Here is a 21489-nt window from a genome sequence, read left to right as displayed (position 1 = left end):
TCAGTAAAATTTATTGCGATCTCATGCCCAGCAGCACCATGTCTGTTTCCCTAACTCCACCACTCTGTAATGACAGGACAAGACAAGCGCGCTCAGTTTGAGTAATGTAGCTGGAGTATTCTACATTCTGATTGGTGGACTTGGGCTGGCCATGCTGGTGGCATTGGCTGAGTTCTGCTACAAGTCTCGGATCGAGTCCAGGAGGATGAAGGTGAGTCTTTAAACTACTGCATGTTGTCTGCTGACTCCTGCATTACATTAATAATAAAAGTCGATCATTTTCCAATCAGGACAACTCTGCAGTTCAACTCTCTACAACTCTCTGTAAAAAAACAGGCAGAGAGAATAAAAGCTGAGCATACAGGATCAAAATATAAATTATAAGAAAACCTCTGTTACATGAATCTCAGTTTTCAGATTGATCGTAATCTTTATATCAATTCATTAACTAGCTCCAGCTTTTCTTGTTATTGTCTAGGGGGACTTTTAATCGTTTTCTGTCTGAAAACTGCAGCTTAAGTGTTCCTCACCTTATTTATGTGACTTATTTTTTTCTTTTTAAAGTGTTTCATGTTTGCCTGGACGAATTCCCAAAGGTGGACCAAGCTGTTTGGACTTTGACAAGCTTAAAAATACTTTTGGCCCAGAGTGAAAGAGCAACTCAACTTGCTTGATGGTCTAGATCCTAAAATAGTTAACATCAGCATCTTGGGCAAGGCTTTCTGAAAATATATCTAAACTAAAACAGAACTTAAAAAGAAGCAGTTAAATTTAAAAAACACATTTGAGCAAAAACAATCCTCTATATACACTGCAAAGACACAAAATCTTACCAATTAACTGACACAAATTCTAGTGCAGAACACACTAGAAATGTACTAGTTCCAGTACATGCTGGGACTAGTACCTTTTCATCAGTATCAAAGGAATCGACTTAAAACAAGCTCCTAGACCGGTGACCTGTTTGTCCTATCTTTTGTGGATCAGAGCACAGAAGACAAACAATCATGAACACAGACAACTATGGATAATTTAGAGAGATCAATTAATCTGACAGTCATGTTTTTGAACTTTGGGAGGAAGTCAGAGTACACAGAGAGAACCTAAATACCTTAACTGAGCTCAAATAGCAACAGTAAGTTAGATCATAAAACATGTGCCTAGAAATGTAATAGCCATTTATGTCTTCAGAATAAGACTCTACAGTATCTTCCTGCTCTCTATGCCTTTCAATTCTTAATCTGACTGTTCATTCACTCAGAGATTTCACATTGTATGTTTTCACAGATAGAGCTTTATTTTTAGTTGTGAGCATCAGCTGCTGCTGTTTTTCAGTATGTTGCCACAGGGCAGCAGCACCAAACATGACTTCCATTTCAAAGTGAATCAACTGAACTCTGCTCAGCTGCCACTCCAGCCTCTGACTCCTCATCACTGCTCCGTCTGAGTGTGATGAAATTGCGGAGGACTCGTCACAGACTGCGTTATTTTATGCCGTGGCTTTGAAGAGTGGCTCAGAAGAAACAAACAAGTCATTAGAAGCTAGTGTGAGCTAAGAGTGCTCTCTTTTACGTTGGACTTTTGTTATTCCCTTCTCATGTGCGTCTGTGCACAAAACGACTTGAAGTGCTCTCTGAAGGCAGCGATGACGCAACATGTGGAAGATTTCATCAGTAAGAGCAGATGGAGGGGCTTGTAGACCAGATTTAGACAACAGTTTTATGCATAAGCAAGGAGTGCTGCACCTGTTATCAATACAGAGGATACATGCATCTTGCAAAATGATCACATTTTGTCATGCCGAGCTGGTCCAACCCCTCGGGGGCGCACCGAGGGGAGTCAACTCCTGAGACTGTGAGGGTTGCTTAATAAAACCAAGACATTTGTTGTTGTTGTTTGTCCGACAGTGAGAGTCATTGAAATCCAAAGGTTTTGGAAACAATTTCAACTTCTTACTGGTGCATGTCAATACATGCATGTACCCCAATTTGCAGAAGGCAAATTTGGGTACTCAACCCAAACTTGCCTTCTGATTTGGCTGTCGATACCTGAAATTGTAAGAAATCTGTTGATTGAGGCTCTAATTCAGTGTTATCTAAAGTGTGGGATGGGATCATTTACGGCCCTCTGAATTATTTTGTGCAGCCCTCCAAACTTAAAGCTGCAGTATGTACCTGCAACAAAAATATGATATTTCCATATTTGTTAAAGTTGTCACAATGTTGTGACTGTAATATGAGACAGATCATCTCTGAAAATGTCAAACTCCTTCACATTCTCCAAGTGCTAATATTGCCATCTGAAGAAGTTCACCAGTAAAAACAACCAATCAAAGCTGAGGGTAGCATCTTAGCATTGTCAATCACCTCCTGTGTACTGTACACTGCTACATGTGCTAATAGCGGATTTAGCTATTAGCACATTTAATAATAGCTAATAATAGGTAAGTTGTTTCCAGTTTTCCCAGAAACAACTTACCTTTCCAGGAAAACTGTTTATCCACTGTCGTCAGTGATCATGCTAACCAGCCTCATGTGAACCAGAGTAGCAGAGAGCAAAGTGGGGTTGAGAGAGGTGATGTGAATACAGGAGTGATTGACAGCAATAAAACCCTGGGACAAGACAAAGGATATTGTCATAGGATAATTATAATTTTAATATGTTAAAAACATATTTTTTTATAAAGGCTACATACTACAGCTTTAATTCTAGAAAGGAACAAATCCGGTGGCTGATGCAAATGTACACTACTCCATCGTTTAGGGTGACAATTTTCTCACATAAATAAAATCTTCATGAAATAAATTTAAACCAGGTTTCTGCATTCATCTTAATTTTGGAGCAAATTTCCAAACCCGATAAAGAAATAATAACTCAAAAAAATGTGAAAACTGTGATCCTGTCTTATACCTCACTATAGTGAAAGTGCTTTTAATGCTTTATATGCACGATTTTCAGATTCGTGCTACACAGTGACACAGTTGGTAGCACTGTTGCCTTGCAGACAGAAGGTCTTCAGTTCAAATCCAGGCTCAGTTTCTTTCTGCATTGAGTTTGCATATCGCATGAGAACCCTGTGCATGCTGGGTTCTCTCTGGGTACTCTGACTTCCTCCCACAGTCTATAAACACCACCATCATTGATAGATTTCAGTAAAGCAAACGCCTTACTGAAAAGAAAGACTTGTTTCTGTTCAGACTGTCAGTTTCCATCAAAATCAGCAGGGATGATTTGAATAAGAGACAGATGTCCTGTGGTACCTGGAGCACATATACCCTGGGTGTGTCAATAAAATAAAACCCTCTAGAAAAACAGAAAGTTATGTTAACTAACTGAAAGAAGAACTAAGCACAAGCTGCAGGATTTCCATGTGGAATGTGAACAGTTAAATTCCTGCTGCTGAGGTAAAAGCTGGAGGCAGATGTGGGAATGCTCACTGTGAGGTTTAGCTTCTGTAAATGAATAAACCTGGGATTTATTTGCTCCAATCTGTGAGATGACTGTGGAAGCTTGGTAGCAAAAAGCGAGGGCGTGCGAATGCCTCAGAGGCTCCAGTCAGGATATTAACTCTGGATCCACATCATTAGTTTTATTGAGAGGTGACGCACAGAGAGACAGAGAGCTTCACACAGGCAAAAATGCTCAGAAAAACCTAAACACCGAAGAAAATGCCTTTAGTTTAGAAATAATCAGATTTTCATATGGGGAAAATAAATCACCAAGCCAGAGTGTGAATTGTACTGTTACAACTGGGGATCAACTTTTCTTTTTTTCTCTTTTTTACAGAATAAAAGGTTACAAGTGTTATTGAAAACCCCTTTGCGATGCAATCTAGTAATTCATTGGAGATGCATGTTAGCACAAATAAAGTCGAAATGCTTGCTTTGGGAAGCAAGTTAAGACAGTGTCATGGAGTCTCAGCTCTTTCAATTTCTTTCCAAATGTTAATATTCACTTCCCAAGACCAAACATTGAGTATTTTTAGCAGTAATTCCCAACAACAAAGATGCTTAATGCAGTGGTCCCCAACCTTTATTTTTTTACAATTATTATACAATTAAATATTCCATAATACATTGAAACCAAAGAACAAAACCTCTTTACAGGCCCAAACATTTGTTTAACAAATAAAAAGTACTGTAAAAACTTTTTTTTCTTTTTTCTTTTTTTTTTTACAAATAACTACTGTACTGTAAAATAATAATTTTAATATGAACTGAAAGCGGATTCCCGTGCCCGAATTGCGGAGATCAGCCCTGCCCCACCGCGACCTGCAGCATTGGATTAGAAAGGGAGAAAATAAAAAATTATTATGAAAAAACAAAAAAACAAAGTATAGTAGCACAAATAGTGACTCACAAGTATTTCACTGCTCTTCTGACTGAGCCGCTGTATCCTGACTCCGCTCTGTAGTGTTTTTTTTTTTTTTTCTTCTAAAGCCCACGGTGCAGGTGTGTTTTTTTCGAGAGAAGAACATAGTTATCGGTAGCTGTTGTCGCTCTTTTTTCTTCTGGGCAAAAAGATTCTTATAAACCGACATGCCACCATCGATTATGTTAAATATGGCAAGCTGTTTTACGTACATGTACATATTATACCGCAACGTTGTTGACACACAGGTAGAGAAGAAGCGGAGAGACTGTTTAGCCAATCAGAATGCAGAACACAATGCACGATGCAAATCCGTGAAGCAGCTAGACCGCGAAAGGTGAACCGCGAAATAGCGAGGGTTCACTGTACTCCGATGTTGTTTTGTTACTCATTCTGCTGCAAGTTGGCTCAATTTTGACGCGCAAGACGTAACCGGTAAAATCCGATTTAGGATTTTCATAATAAAAGATCCGGAAGTAGTTCATTATTTCTTGTGCGGCCCGGTACCAATTGGTCCGCGGACTGGCCCGGTGGTTGGGGACCACTGGCTTAATGTATCAAGGGAATTGCGTGTAACAAATAGGATACGTTTTTATGGTAAAACGTGACTTTATTTTGGTGGTAGGAGTTGAGTGAGGGTAGGGGTCGAGTTGGGTGGCAGGATGGAGTGTGTGTGGTTTACAAGGGCGTAGGTTTGGTCTAAGTTTTGGTGGGACCTTACAAATTACTGACCATTGGTCAGTAATTTGGTCGGGACCAAATTGGTCGGGACTATTTTATATCCCTTGAATATTGGTCGTGACATGTCACGACCGTCCATACCCAAACCTACGCCCATGGTGGTTTATATGTGTGTTTTCAGGTATATGGCTCAACCTAGCCGACACACAGGGTAAGTTGAGCCATCCCTTACAAAGCAAAAATATATTGCAGTATATTGGAAAATATAATGCAACACATATAAACAATGCATTCACACAGCAACTGTATGAGTGTAAATGAAAAATGGCTCATCTTATCCGATTCTCCCCTAGCATGATCTTAGCTGGAATTCATATTTCTAAATTTTGTTTTTGATTTTTCTCGCAACTCTGCCTTACAGGAATTAATTGATGCGGCCATGATGAGTACCAGCCTCAGAGGGATGGCAGGTGGAGTTGGGGGTGGTGCTGCGGCAAGTATGAGTGGTGGAGCAACAGGGCGCGGGGGAGAGAACGGCCGCGTGGTGGCACACGACTTCCCGAAAGCTGGAGCTCAGGGTTTACCCTGCATGAGCAAAGCAGCAGGGCGGGGACTGTCCTCCACGGGCATGTGACACAAACCCAGCCAGCTGATTGGATGCCATTCTCATGTCTTTTGAAAAGGGATGACTGAGAGAAATAGGTCAAGATTAGCAGACAAGATGAGAGAAATTAATCAAATAGGTAAACTGAGAAAGAATTATTTAATACAATGAGAAATATCAAATGGAAGTTCAGATGTAAACATGGAGAGTGTTACAAAGCAGGCAGACTAAAGGATGTTCATGTTACACTTAAATGGCCCAAATGCAGCCGAACTCTAATGTACAGAGAGCACCTAAATAGTCCACCTGAGCAGCACTAAGCTCCTGAAGCCAGTTGGGCTCAACATCAACTGGAACTATTTTTTCTACAAACATTGTCTTATACTGAACTCCTTGTCTTCTGCAATAACAGGATCTGATTTTTTTAAGCTTCATAATGGCTGAATTTATGCACTGTTTTTTCTTGCCCTTTGATTCTCTTTTCTTTCCTTCTTGTTCAGATTCAAAAACATAGCTGTCTCACATTCACATTAACACCACTCTTTTGGGGGTGAGATGTTTGAGCATGTCCACATTTGAAATGCTTGTTTACTCTGAAATACAGACTGTGATGTAAAACCTGAAGAAAATGTTGATCTAAACAGATGGCTGTATTGATGATAATATTGTTAAGCTGCAACACACTTGTTAGATATTTGTACTGTTTTGTTTACTTGGATTCATCCAAGTAAAGGCTTACCTTCAGGTAAGCCAGATACAGAAATTTCTAAAGCCTGATTGTATTCATAACAAGACATTGTTGGCCACTGTGAAATGGAACTTTTGTGTTGAAAATTATACTAATATGTAGTAATCTCATCCTGATCAGATCAAAAAATCAGCAAAAACCCACAATATAAACAACAACACATGACATATTACACTGCATTTGTATTTCCTTTAATAGAACTAAACAAAAAGAAGCAGTGTACAGAGGGATTCACGGTCGACTCATCGACAAGAAGACCTGTCGATGAGTCTCCCGTGGCTGGAAAAAGTCCATATCATCACAGTTCAACCATAATGCTTACAGTTGTAATAATATGAATTGAAATATCCTGTGTTTGGTTTTCACCAAACATGATGCTGTGGATTATAGCCAAATCTATGATTTTTCCAGGGCCGTACCTATGGAGGGGCGGGGCTCACATTTATAAAAGGGGCACATTGAACAAAAACTCCATACAACAACACAGCAACAACCCATATTAATAAAGAATCTAATTGGATCCTACTATATCATTACCATCATACGGGGAAATGCAAAGCAAATCTAGTCTATATTTTCCCCAACAGGTAAAAAGTTTCTGTTTCTGCTGCTGACAGTCCTGGAGGGCTGAGCTGATCTGAGACTGTAGCTGTTAAACAGACCAGAGGAGAGAAGGTCAAAGGTTATAAAGTTATGAAATAAGCTAATTTGCTGCCATGTTACTAATTAAGCCCTAATAATTAACCTCTAGAACAACCTGGCTGCAGACTGATTTATAGATCAAAAAGCTCAAAGGGGTTAACTCTATATAATAGTTTGATGTTAAACCTCTAGACCTAGAATTATAAGACTGGAATATCAAGGCAAAGAAAACTCAGTACCTGCTGGTAGCTGCCACTCAGGGGCCTCCAGACACTCAGGGGCCCCTAGAAATGGTTTAATTGTAACACAGATTGTAGATCTAAACCTGTAGCATCATTTATAGAGAATGACAATGTTATTACATTTTATTTAATGCATTCAGTTGAGAAAAATAAATAGTACTTTGAGGATTTAATTAGGACTTTTACTTTGTAAAAGTTTAAAGAATCATTTTGATAGTTTGATTGTTGTGTTACCATGGCTACAATATGGTATAATCTTTTTGTTTGAATTGGGTTTGTTCACAAATACATCACAGCAAATAACCAATAATCAGTGACTGATTTTAAACTCTGCCAATAAACCTGGTCTCCCTCTTACAGATTCACCTGATCGACATTTAAACATGTTAGTCATGCTGAGGTTCTTAGTAGGACGGGTTCCGGAGGGAGAGGGGTTCTGTCTAAGGCCCTATATTACCTTGGGCCGGCCCTGGAGGAACAGCTGCTGCAATGCGCATCTCATACCTGGAATCTGTTGGATCAGAAAAGGTCTTAATTATATTATAGATGAGAAATAATACTCTGAGACGAGTTCTTCAACTGCAGGCCACGGCGGGTGGAGATTTATTACACTGTTCCACAGATCAATTTACAGTACAAGTCAATTCTCAAAATTCTCCCCAAAATCTCATTGTATTCTTAGTGTCAGTCTGTTTTATAGAATCTCATTTTCATTGGTGTAAGTTGGTAAGTTTCGACCAATAGCATTACTGCCCGTGTTTGACGTGTGTCCTTACGTAAGAATTCTATCAGCTTTCACATGAGTGTGTATTGGAGTTTCTTAGGGAGTGTTAAGACCTATTGACCTCCAACATCTGCTCCATTTCAAAAGTGCAAAACAAGCCCATTATTATTCTTATCTGTCGAAACAGTTTATTTCTCAGACATTCTTTCCGTCTCATTTCTGCTTCGCACACACAAGGAACTGCAAGCCAGGTCAAATCAACCTTCTTTGGCGCCAGATTTCCTTGGTGAAAAACAACCTTATAAGGAGTATTTTCGCTCTTACAAATCTACCTGGAATCCCCCGGTGGCCCCTGCCAGTCCACCGATGCTTTGGAGACATTTTGGTTCATTTCATTGTGGCATGTTTGGCTTTTTGCTGCGGTTCTAATTATTGCTACAATATTTTCTCTGATGTTTATTTTGTGACTCTAATTGGGTCGAATCTTCCTTAATACTTGAGGTTCTGCAATAACTTCTATTTACAGCCCAGAACCTCAAGCCCAGATCCCGTCAGCAGAGGCTTTAACCTGCCTGGTAGAAACATTAAGGAGAAGCAGAGCGAACAGAGAGCAGGTGGTACCAGGTGGTACCGGCTTTGAGCTGCGTTGCGACTTGCGGTGACAGTCGGTACCTTGTCTTATATCAGGATGTCTGATATAAAGACAGATATTCTTTATATCTGTCGGTGGACCGACTCAAGCTGCCTGTAGCGAACCGGGCTTTTAGCAGAATGATCAAGTTAAAAGTCAGAAGTTTCTCTGCAGCCGAAGCATTTCTGTGTTTAGTGGCGAGGCGGGTTTTGTCCCGCTATTGCAAGGACGATTATAAAAATATAAATAGAAACAGTTTTTCTAACATCAACATCAGACCTACGTTTTTATTCACAAACCAGTGTATAAAAAAATATTCTTGCCCATAATTTGATAGTTAGAGGAACAGATCCTCCTCCTCCTCCTCACCATAGACTCGGAGTCTGAACAACATGGAGGCTCTGAGAGTCATTATTAGACTGAGGGCAGCGAGACTAGTTTATTTTTACTAAATTATTATATTTAGCTACATATTATTGCTGAGAGGCACAAACAGGCCTTCTGACATACAGATTAAAAATCAAATAAAAACAATTTTTTGAAAAAAAAAAAAACCTCAAAAAGGGCACTAGGGGCATCAAGGATAAAAAGGGCAGGGGCTCAAGCCTCCCTGTTCCCCCCTCTGCACGTGCCTGATTTTTACTCATTTGTCCAAAGAACATTGTTGTGGAAGTTTTGTGGTTTATTGAGGTTATATTTACACAGCAAGTGCTGATGCCCCATTTTGATTTTTTTTTTTTTTTTTGCAGGAGCCCAATGGGGTTTCTTTTGCATGATCATTCATACTACTGAATGATGCAACCACAATCAGACTTATATGTGAGCAGTTTCAAAGCAACCCACATATGCAAAAGAAGAAGTCACACAGTATCAACACACTACAGAATCTACATATCCTTCTGGCTATGGGTACATTTAAAGGGGTGGTAATCTGTAAAAACGAGTTTCAAGAGTTTGACATCATGTTATAGTGTTGTTCCCTAAACAAAAACATATATGGAGTGTCGCTTTATTTCTTTCATGCTGTTTTAAGAAAACCAATCTCCCATGGCAACCTAGCCTGGTAAATCAGCCCCTTGCTTTGTGTAGTACAAAGAGGGTCTGGTCTTTCGGCTGTTGATAAATGATTGCTTCCTGAAAGCTTGTACAGTGTTGAGGTTTTAAAATGTACCCAATTGCTAACGTTTGCCCGTGACGTATGTAATGCCCCAGTGTGAAGCTAAGATTAACCGGAGGTTACCTGAGCTGCAAACAACCGTCCTCCATGGACCTTACCAGAGTGGCTGCGTTTCATTGGCTGATGCCCATTCTATGTGGTCACCTGCGTGGCCGTCTCACAAACACATGCTTCCCGTTAGCTAAGTACAGCGTAATGGCAGGATACAACTTCTGCTGTGTAGTAAGACTGCTACCCAGTCTTACGTTAGCTAAACAGATCAATATGAAATGTGTACTGTATCTGACATACACTAAAGATTTTATTTTAGCAGAAAAGGCTTTGGACTAAACTGTTACTCGTGTTAGCCGCTCTAGCACCAAGTACAGCTAGTCAATCAACCATCGATGTGTTCAGGGAAGCGCTGATTAATAATCGAGAAATAAATATCAAGCCTGGAAACTTGATATCGTAACGGACTGAATGTTATGTTTTTAACATATCCTTTGCTCGTCTTGTGGGGCACAGGCGATTGCCACGGTAACAGCTGTGCTTAAACTACAAAGAGAGAGAGAGAGTTCAAAGGTACAGTGGCTTTGAACTTTGGCTTTGAAGCGGGTTATTTTACCTTTGTTTACGTTTGCATTACAGCTGCTGTAGTTTCTAAACGTTGGACTAATTACCTCGTTCGTTTATGAGTATACGTCATTCACAACAAACATCAAATAGAACAAATATATTTCATAAAATTTTAACAAACAAATGGCTTCTACCGCGATAATTATGTGAAATTAAATGAATTATATCCCAATTATAGAAGATTTGCCTTTACCTTTACAGAGCTCTTTGGTTCCTCCTGTCAGTCTGTAGCTTCTCAAATTTCATTAGTCTACAATCCTAGAAACCAGTAACCTCCTCCACATGAACTTGTTAGTTCCTCTGTCCATTGTAGTAGCTGATATATTGTGAAAATCCGATAGAAATGATGCACTAATCCAGTCATGTTTACATAGAACAATGAGATGCGAGGCTTTGTTTGTGAGACTTGCGGTCACGTGGGTCGGTTGTGGGCGGAGCTTGGTAAGGTCCATTGCATAGAGAGCAGTTCCGAACTGAATGAGACGGCTGTTAATGTTAATTCAATATGTGGAATTCCAAGACGGACTGAACGGCTTCCTGCACTTCCTCTGCTACCATCGCTAAAACTTCAGGCAAATGTTAAGGAAGAATAATTATAAATTAACTTTGGAAAAAAGTTTGGCTCTCTCTCTTCCTTGAACTCCCGGGTCCTCTCAGCGGGCGACGTGCAGCCACAAGGAAAACAACAATGCGTGTTGACGTCACAGAATCACAGAGTTTAATCCCATACAAAGCAATGTATGAATCAACAACAAAGCTGCAGAGGAACAGAGATATACATTCTTTACCTGAGACAGACAAAGACAGACAAAGACAAACAAAAAAACAAAACAAAGACGCGTCTTTGGAGAGAGCCGATGCAAAAAAGCAAAATAGTGGCAGCTCTCTGAATTTTTACTCCTGTACACGAAGTCTTATACTGAAGGTGTGTCTTCCCTTTTTAATATATTCAATTAAGGCGTACCTCTAGTTGACCAACTGGAAGCTACTTTGGACACTCAGAGAAACTTAGAAACTCCCCCTAATTTACGCCAAAGATCAAAGGCCATTTGCTCTCTTGGTAAAATAAAAGAGCCAACAGCTGCGTCCTGGCCTCCTGGGTTCTACGGTCATTTTGGGTACAGAGAAACATGAGATAAGATTTCACAGATGCCTGTGAAATCCGAAGTCTCTCCCGTTATCTCCCCCAGGCTCAAGTAATAGTGCCCTGGAGAAGATGCTAATTTTACGGCCTCCTGTGGTCTGAATACTTGCCCATCTGGTTTAATTTTAAATCCTTAACACAAACCTGTTCAAAATTAAGAAATTTGTTCAAAATAAGAGTGTTCAATATACCTTTTACACATGCCGTAAGATTAACTGTATTAAGCACTAAAAATAATAATTTTTCCTCAACACAAATTACAAACAGCGCAGAAATTGATGTCATCATTTACTGCTTCTCTTTCTGTTCACTGATTGGCACGGTCAAAAATCGACCGGAGAAAATCCGAGTCAAAGGGAGCGAGCCTACTGGAAGCACAAACTTTTTTGAGTGGAATTGCACAGGAAGGTAATGGCTAATAGCAACCATTCAGCTGTGAAAAGCGCCTGGGTGGGAGCGAGCCCCGCCTTACAGACGCAGTTTCCAAGCTTACAAGCTTCCGCCTCTCAGAGCAGCCTTCCCCGGCGACTTTCCCACTCAGATTAGCAAGCAGCAATTAGCAAACACCTGGTGGAACTGCACAACTGCTGAGCTCATTGTACCAACTGCTTCTCAGTGAAACGCTCCAATGAAGAATGTTAAAGGCTTAATAGAGAAATAATGTGATAACTTCCTGAAGGTGGAGTTGGAAAGAGAATTAATGTCTTAAAGAGACAGAGGCCCTATTTCAATGTGTTAAATCACAAAGTGAAATTTCTTTCAATTGATATTTAAAATAAACAGCATTTTTATAATTACTGAAGGTAACATTGTTAAAACAATTGGATTTGGTTTGCATTCACCTGCTACGTGAATAGCCTATTATCTTGCAAATCAAAATTGCGCTTATAAAGAAAACTATCATGCTAAAAATTTTAACTAGTTGACTCAGGCAGGTAGACGTAGTGCTCTTTGGTTTTAATATTTTTCTAAGTGTTACACACACTAATCTTCTCACTATAGGACTTTGGGAATAGTCTTATAATCCTTCTCCAATCGATAACCACCAGTTACATCTTTATGGTGTTTGCTGATGTCTTTCCAACTTAACAGAGGATTTTCTGTGAATTTAATCCACATTTGGCTGCTAAACTGATGCAATAATGAGGGACCAGCTTCATCAGCAATTTGGCTAAAATGCTAAATATTGTGATGAAGAAAAATCAGATTTCCTCTTTTTGGTAAGACTTACCTTATTTTATAATAAGGAGAAAAATTCATTTCTCATATATGAAACCTTCAGGTTGAATGAAGGCTTGCCAATATTTCTATAATTTTTTTTGACTGATAAGACAGTGTCTTACCTTTACATTGTTGCAGTTAAAGGATTCTAATTTTGCACTACTGAATACTGTGTTCTTTTTTGTTTTTTTGTCAGGCTGCTGTCAAACGGGAGCTGAGCTGAACATTTCAGTATTGTTTTATGTTTTAGGAGATAAGACAATTAACCAATTACATGTATATGCAATTCACTCAAGCATAGAATTCAGAGCATTGAGACAGGCACCAGTAAAAATGAATCTCTTCAGTTTTAGTGCTGGATTTTAGTTATCAAAATGATGAACAGATCACAAGTGAGACATTTTTAAACAAACAGAAAAGCAAGAAAATCTAATTATTTATTCCTGATCTTACTGAATATTAAATCACATTAAAATTGGATCATTACTTTCTTGAAGCTGGTTATGTTGTGAGGTTTACAATCAATTAGAATAAATTTTAAGACAAAGGTTATTACAGGATTGATTGGATGTGAATGAATTTTTCTCTGGGGCACTTAACAGTAAAATTAAAATAATTCATGTGTTATCAGAATTCATATGACTGACCTTTAACTTATTACAACATAATGTTTTCAGAAAAGGCCTGGCTGTTTCGGCCTTTGTGGGAAGTTCTCCAGAATTTACCCACAAACTAATCATTGCAGCAGTAATGAAGCCTAGGCGCAAATTCAAACTGGAAGACTCTTTTATCCCCACCGGGACCCGTTAATTGAAGCGACCTGCCCACAATCGTCGACCTATCAACGCCGGACCAAGCCACGTCACGTCCAATCATCGACCAAGTCCCAGCTGATAAGGACCTTCATTCATGGCGTCCTTCGCTCTCCAGCCGAGCTCAACCCACCACCACCCCTTCTCCTCCATTCGCCCAGTCCTGAGGCCCGCACCCTTCTTCAGCCTCCACCACCAGTGCCGGGCCCTGGGGGATGACGTTCCTAACAGCATCGGGGATGCTCATCTGAAGCCTATCGCTAACGCTGCGATAATCAGAAATAAAAGAATTACATTTATTATCCTTGAACGATAGATAAGCTGGGCTTTTCTGCATAATCTTCTTATTTATGAGTTAACATATTTTCATTTAGCCAATTTAATAAAACTGTTGTTCTGACTTTTTTGTGTTTTTAATTTTTCTTATATGAAGTGTTGTTCATAATTGATGTTTATAGCTGTATGTTTCCACGACTCAAGTTTCCAACGTTTTACTTCATGTAGAAGCTAAACATGGCGTCTTCTTGTTCAGTTCTGGCTTGAGGACTTTTAAGTACGGTAAACCTGCCTCTCATGACCCAAAGGACCTAGATGGCTCACATCTGATAATTAACTCTAAGATGACTTTGAGCATAGGATTGTAGACTAATGAAAGACAATGAAGGAGTTGGACTCAGATTTTTACAGGAATTTAACCTGCAAAGAATAAAAGCATGTTAGAATTTTTGTGAGTCATTTTACCTGCAAACCCTTAACTGTGAGATGTTAGTAAATAGGCAGTAGGGTTTTGTTATATTTAAAAACATGTTCACTTTAAATGCAGACTTATGTCTGGATTTCACTGCACAGACTAAATCTATTTGGCAGCAAAAAATAAAGAAGCTATTTGTCTTGTTGAATTATTTTAAGGAATGTTGGATCAACTTCAGTTGTGAAATCGAAGCCATTGTTGGTAAACTTACAGAGAAACCAGAGGCTTTTTCAATCAATCCACTTCTACTAGAAAGTTTTAAATTGAAGATGTTTTGTCAGCAGATTTGTACTTCTCCAGCAGTGTCCCTGCCCATTGACTTTCACCTTTTCTTCTTTTTATTTATTTCTTTGTCCTATCATCTCTCAGTCCATCCTCTTAATTTTCAGTTTCCTGAACAAGCACTGTCTTCCCTCTCCTCTGGCCTTCCTCTAATGATTTTTATCATTTTGTCTTTGTTTCTCTCTTTTTGCTCTTCTTCAAACTCTTAGGATCTTTTGTTCAATGGTTTGTGGTCCTTAGGGGGACATGGCATCTTGTAGCACCTCATTACTTTCTCAGCTGCAAGGGGGACCCGAGACAGATGGAGCAGACAATTATTCCCCAGAAGGGCCCTGATTAAGAGTTTGTGGCCCATTGCCTTCCTCCACTCTCCTCTTCAAAACTTCCGGTAAAACATATTACAGGAGCTAGGCTGCATCCCTTCTGGGCATCTCTCAGTTCAGACAAAAGTTTGAAGTCAGATGAATTCAGTGAATATGCTCCAGAGAAGCCAAAGTTCTTGTTAGACTGTAATTACATCGTCTAAATCAGACCACGTAAAAATTTCAAAATAAATTATTTTTATTTGTTCATTACTGACATTATTTTAGTCTGAAGCTAAGTCAGCAGAGTCACACATTTTTTAACTGAACAAATAATCTCCAATGATGTAATTACTGTAAACTACCTGATCACAGATTATGCCTTTTTTATGCCTTAAAATTGCTATTTAAAGGCATAACAATTAAAATTTAAAATCAATTTTAATAGTGGACTATTATTAATTATTTTTGTTTGTTTAGCTACAAGATGAACTATGAAGATCAACTTTCAGTTTAAAAGGTGAATGGAGAAATCAAGAGCTCTGTCTGGATTCTCAGTGCAAAGTGGAGCCTTCAAGTACTTCACATTTAAGTGAAGCCAAATTTACTTGTACAGCACATTTCACCAATAAGGCAGTTCAAAGTGCTTTACATCATAAAAACATCAGTCACAATTATGAAACAAGCAATAAACATTACATTTTGACAAATGTCATCATCAAAATTATCAAGCAAATGCACATTAAAATATGTTGATCAAGGTTCCACTTAATACTTAATAAATCTAAACTAGTGGGGTTTTAGTCTTGATTTAAAGGAACCCAGTGTTTCAGCTGTTTTGACTTTTTTATGGAAGTTTGTTCCAGATTAGAGGAGCATAGAAGCTAAATTCTGCTTCTTCATCTTTGGATCTGGTTCTGGGGATGCAGAACCAGAACCAGTTCTGGTTACATCTCTGTGTTAGATTTTTTTTCCATTCAGTATATTAATGTCCAATGATATTAAAAATTGAACAAATCTGGACCACAACCAACAGCTCATAACTAGACCTGATATAATAGAAGTTTTATTTTATTCTATAAACCCTGCACTGCAACTCACTAAATATGACTTAACCTCCGACTAAGTCAGAGTCAACTGTTATGACAAATCTGGACAAGCTTGTGTTAATAGTTTTTTGTGGTTCATCTTCAAGATGTTGGCAGCAGAGAGATCCTCAAAGCAGGTCTGTCCAGTCTTGTAATTACCACTAGAAGTGCTGGAGTTAGTCCATCTAGACATATACCTATTCAGTCCAAATGACCTGAAGGATTTTATCTAGCAGGTGCTTTTGTTCAGTAAATAAGGCCATTACCTTATAAGTACCCTGGTAATGGCCTCAACGCATCTCACAGTTGCACAATTGTTCCTTAGACTTCGACTTCGACTTAGACTGACTTTGTTGTCATTTTGTATGCACAGGGTGTATACAGAACGAAATTTCGTTGCATACGGCTCAGAACAATGTTTGAGGTTCCAATGTTGTGAGTAAAATAAAATACAGTATAAAATATGAATATAAATCTAAATATAAAATATAAAGTGCAGGACTGACAGTAAAATAGAAGTTATTTAGCTCTGTACATGTGCAAGGTATAAAGTGGAGACCAGTTTTTGAGTGCAGTCCAGTTAAGAGTTCAGCAGTCTGATGGCAAGTGGGAAAAAGCTGTTTCGGAACCAGGTGGACCTGCACCGGATGCTGCGGAACCTCTTTCCAGAGGGCAGCAGGGAGAACAGTCCATGGTGGGGGTGTGAGGGGTCACTGATGATGTTTCGGCCTCAGGACACACATCCTGCATCGATGGTTGACCTGACACTTCGCCCTTTTGCCTGAGCTGGGTGTGGAAGGTTGTTGCAGAAGCAGTTTCTCCTTGTGTGCCTTCTTCTCACTCACATGAGAGTTACCCAACTCTTTTGCAAGCTCAACCAGGAAGTCCACCCGTCTCTCCTGCACCCCAATGCATGCCTGATAAAGCACATGTGCATTCAGTGCTGCCATGTCAATCATGTTTGCCAGGTTTGCTGACCAGCTGTCACATAGTGATGGAACCTTGGTCACCCCCCGCAAGATTATGACTGAAATAAATGCCATTAGTTCTTGTGAACTAAATAGGTGAAGCAGTCACCTATTTATCCTCCACAGCACAAAAGGCTGCATGCAAATTTGCATGTGCAAAGTCTCCCAGATTTCTTTTGCTTACACTTTTTGCATGATTTTTTTGAGGTGGATCAACACAATTAATTTGGTTAGTTTATTTCTAAACTGTCATTTTATACCCTCTTAGCTTTATTTCAAAGAGAAACATTACTAATTTCTTTTAGAAAAACCTTTGCATATTTTTTGAAACAGATTGTATGTTTTGCAAACTCTATGTACATTTGGCAAAATGACCTGGATAATGCAGCACAACATCATGGATCAGCTGCAAAAGGTCACATCTCTCCAAAAACACTTCATGTATGCTTCAAAACTAGACTGACTAGTTGTAGGTATCATAGATACCCACCCCCAACATGGACTATTCACATTCCTACCTTCTGGCCTGACGGTCAACGACCACATGTACAATAGAAGAATAGAAGAATAGAAGAATGGATGAATGGATGCTAATTTGAGCCATCAGAGTCGTCAGTTTGGACTCAGGGTCTTTTTGGCACTGTTTCAGTAAGTCTAGGGAGAAATCGAAAACCTAGCACTCCTAGTGGTAATTAACAAAAGCATGACTATGTTATTGCTAATTACACAGGCAAATGTTACTGCTTGATAGAACTGATCAATGTAAAATCAAGTAAAAACAAGTGACTGGTTATTATCAGTGTAAACTGATTTTATACTGATATGAAATCAGTTGTAAAATTACTTGTTTTTTTTCCATGTCCCCATTTTCAGTCAGAATCACCAACCATCAGTTGGGGAGGAGATTAATGAAAGGTGGCTTTTCAATTAAAAATAACAACACGCCCTGAAGAAAATTACTACTCCTCCTTTTCCTCTCCTATCTGCCTGTGCGAGCAAATGTCTCTGCTTAAGGGCCAGGCATTTAAGAAGGCTTATGGAAACATTACACCCTCTCAATCTGAAATCTATGTCAGCTTCCAGTAGCTCCCCTCACAGTCTGCCTGCCGGGAAATAATGGTAACACTCCAATCAAAGCAAATCCTGGCCCCCCGCGGCTTTTAAATGGGAGGATTTTCCTCTATAAGTGGAGGCGAATGGGCCTCCTACCTTTCATTAACTGCTTTTGTGGAGTCGCACCAGACATTGCAGCATAAAAATGCTCCTGCAATGTGAAGAGAGATTAATGTTAACTCCATTTGGGTTGGAACAGAAACAAAAAAGGCAATTCCATTAAAAGTTACCCTGAAACAAAAACCTAAAAATTGTACTCAATCTTACAAATTAGAAATTTATTGCATTTTATTTTATTCCAAGATTTTTGTGGATGGAAGGGAAATATACTGATATAAAATCAGTTGTAATCAGTGTTATAACAGATACAGTGAAAAAACAAGTTGAAGGAGTAAGTAGAAAATTATCCTGGGTAATCAAGCAGAAAGGAAAGTTTGGAGAAAGTGGTTAGGGGGAAATTTTAATAATGCAGTCTGTGGATGTCAGCAGACATTTAAAAGCCCATTAGTGCAACCTTTATGTCCATACATCAACCTGACATGAATCTTGACTCATGATTTCAGTGCATTGATTGTGGGGAAATATAGCCAACAGACGGCAATTCTGAGTAGGCTTTCAATGTCAAATAAAGTTTAAACAATAGCAAACACAATAGTTAGTGGTGGTTTGTGCACCCATTATGTCATGTAGATGAAGAAGTTCCATTATTTCTATCATTAACATGAGGTCTGCTGCTTGTTATATGGAGCTAATTCATAATGCACAAATCAAGATTCACAAATGCACAAGATTCACAAACTCAGAGAATAAGATTTAATTGTGCAACTATCAACATAAGCTAGAGATCTAAGTGAGTGAGCTGAGGTACTAGCGATTCTGCATGTTAATAGCATCTTTCCATATAGTTCAATTTAGTAAAGATAATAATAGCCTTTAAATACATCATACATACATACATCCTGTATTTTTATACATTAATTGCTTTAAACCAGTGGTTCTTAACCTGGGTTCAATCGAACCCCAGGCGTTCGGTGAGTCGGTCTCAGGGGTTCGGCGGAGCCTCTGCCTCGGAGGTTAAGACACACTTGTGTAAAGTTGTGATGACACGCCCCGCTTGGCCATCACTTGCTGCAGAAGATCATGTTACATTGCTCGGCCAATCAGTCCTGCGGGGAATTTAGTGCACGCAGTGGCTGTCGTAGTTGTATGTCGCGTGGTTTCCTTCTTAATATTTTAATCCATACTAAATATGTCGAGCAAAAAAAGAAGAAAATTAACAGACTTTGCTCTGAAGATGCAATTGCCAAGGTGAAGCCACACCTCTCTGAACTGGTCTCCCAAAGACAACAGCAGAAGTCACACTGATTTGCAGGTATGTCATTTGTGCAATACTTTATTCTGGCCCCAAAAAAGTATTTTGTGGATTCAAAATGACAAAAAACAAATTTAATTTAAAATGAAAAAAATTAAGAAATTTTTTTAATTCTGTGAAAAAAAATCCAAATTTATTTTTAATTAGTAAAATAGTAAAAAAATATTTTGGGGGGCTGAAATTCTTTTATGGGGCCGAAATATTTTTTGGGGGCCAGAATAAAGTAACACTGTAACTTGCTGTGAGTTCATGGTTTTGTTCTTTGAGCAAGGTGACGTTCATGCATTGCTCATTTTGTGCACCAGCAAAAAAACATATACCTATGTCTTGAATTTTGAAAAAAATTTTTTTTATTTATCACTAAAAAAGGGTCCGGTGAATGCGCATATGAAACTGATGGGTTCGGTACCTCATAAAAGGTTAAGAACCACTGCTTTAAACAAATGGCCAGGGCAATCAGGCTGCATATACACTACGGAAAAGTATCTGCTTTTACAACTGTGTCAACTTTTATACTTATAAGGTAACAAATGACACGCATTTGTTACCTTATAAGGTAACAAATGCACAAATTCAAATTGGAAGACTCTTTAGCCCCACCTGCATCATCCAATCGGCACGTCCCGCTCATCGCCGCCGACCTAACAACGCTGGACCAAGCCACGTCACGTCCAATCACCGACCAAGGCCTAGTTGATAAGGACCTCCATCCATGGCATCTTCCGCTTTCCAGCTGCGCTCAACCCTCCTCCACCCCTTCTCCACCTCCACTCTCCCGGCTCTTCAGGCTCGCATCTTTCACCACCAGTGTCGGGTCCCGGGGGATGACATTCCTAACCTACATTGGGAATGCTCATCCGAGCTTATTGCAATTCACAGCTTGATGTCCTCAGCCGGGGCCCAAGCGCCAAAGAACTTTAAATTCATGCATGTCAATAAACCTTTTTTATCAATGTTTTTTCCGTCTGAGTCTCTCCAGATTGAATAATTGTAAATTTTTTACTAAGCCTGCCTAATTTAGCAGGACATTAGTACACCATGCAGACATCTTATTAGATAGACCGGGATCAAAGAACTAATGTGCACTGTAATATTTAGAAAAGAGTGCTGTAAAAAGGTTTCAGTTGTCTAAAATGAGCGATCTCATCTGAAATATAGAGAAAATGCCTGCTTATGATTGATATGCTAGCACTATCATTTTATCATTTCTTTGTCGTATTACGACAAAGAAAATGAAGACCTTTGAACTTTAATGTCTTTCACGGCTGCATTCCTCTTGGATTTTTTTTTTCATGAACAAATTCTAAATTATTCTTTATTTTGTGTGACATTTTGCAGCTTAGAAAGGCCAGAGAAAGCAGAATTGCTTTCTCTGGCATTATGATGCTGAACACTATCATAAGCTTTTTTCTCATCTGTTCACATGTAACTTTTCCACATAGTCTGATCAGAACTGACATTATGATGAAGCTCTTCGTTTTCAGGGATTAGACAATCATAAATGTCACATGAAGACATGAGCAGATGGACTTTATGAATGAAGTACAGAGAATTAAAAGTCAAAAGTTGTCATAAAACAGACAGTAAGGTTGTCAGATTTAGTACAAAATTTAGGCTTTCTTTGTTTGTGTTGCCATGGCAGCCTGCTTAACCTCTCAAATAAGATTATGGAGGTTTAAAAATGACCGTGAACATAACACATACAAGGCAAGCTAATTGACTGTCAGGATATTAACAAAAACCAATCAAAATGTGCAGGAAGTAATTACAGCTACGGGTTAGCACTGACTTATTACTAAGTTCTTATCGCCAACAGAAGCAGATAGAAATGTGATTAATATTGTTATCATCATTTAGCTCCAGACATTATTAATATGTGATGGAAGAGGATCAAGATCAAACTCATCGTTGACGTTTCCTCTGATACCAGATTGCTTGAGCTTTAAAATAAGACAATTATTACTATGATACTGTAGGCCAAAAACACAACAATATAGC

The 21489-nt window shown here is 39.0% G+C and overlaps 1 protein-coding gene across 3 annotated transcripts in view; it reads left to right on the top strand.

Moving 5' to 3' along the window:
- The window catches only part of LOC114152892 (glutamate receptor 1-like), a 143931-nt gene extending 137355 nt beyond the window's left edge, over positions 1 to 6576 (top strand). For 2 of the 3 annotated variants that reach the window (XM_028031025.1, XM_028031024.1), the window contains exons 17-18: positions 77 to 211; positions 5474 to 6576. In XM_028031025.1, the coding sequence (XP_027886826.1) occupies positions 77 to 211; positions 5474 to 5686 (348 nt within the window). In that variant the 3' untranslated portion in view covers positions 5687 to 6576. Of the gene's footprint in view, positions 1 to 76; positions 212 to 564; positions 754 to 5473 lie in introns of those variants that run through there. The other variant, XM_028031026.1, reaches the window with a different exon arrangement.
- The last annotated feature ends 14913 nt before the right edge of the window (positions 6577 to 21489 follow it).

Source organism: Xiphophorus couchianus, chromosome 11, assembly GCF_001444195.1.
Source record: "Xiphophorus couchianus chromosome 11, X_couchianus-1.0, whole genome shotgun sequence".
NCBI classification, from domain to species: Eukaryota; Metazoa; Chordata; class Actinopteri; order Cyprinodontiformes; family Poeciliidae; genus Xiphophorus; species Xiphophorus couchianus.
Note: the sequence above shows the minus strand (reverse complement) of the source record. Positions and strands in the feature narration are given on the sequence as shown.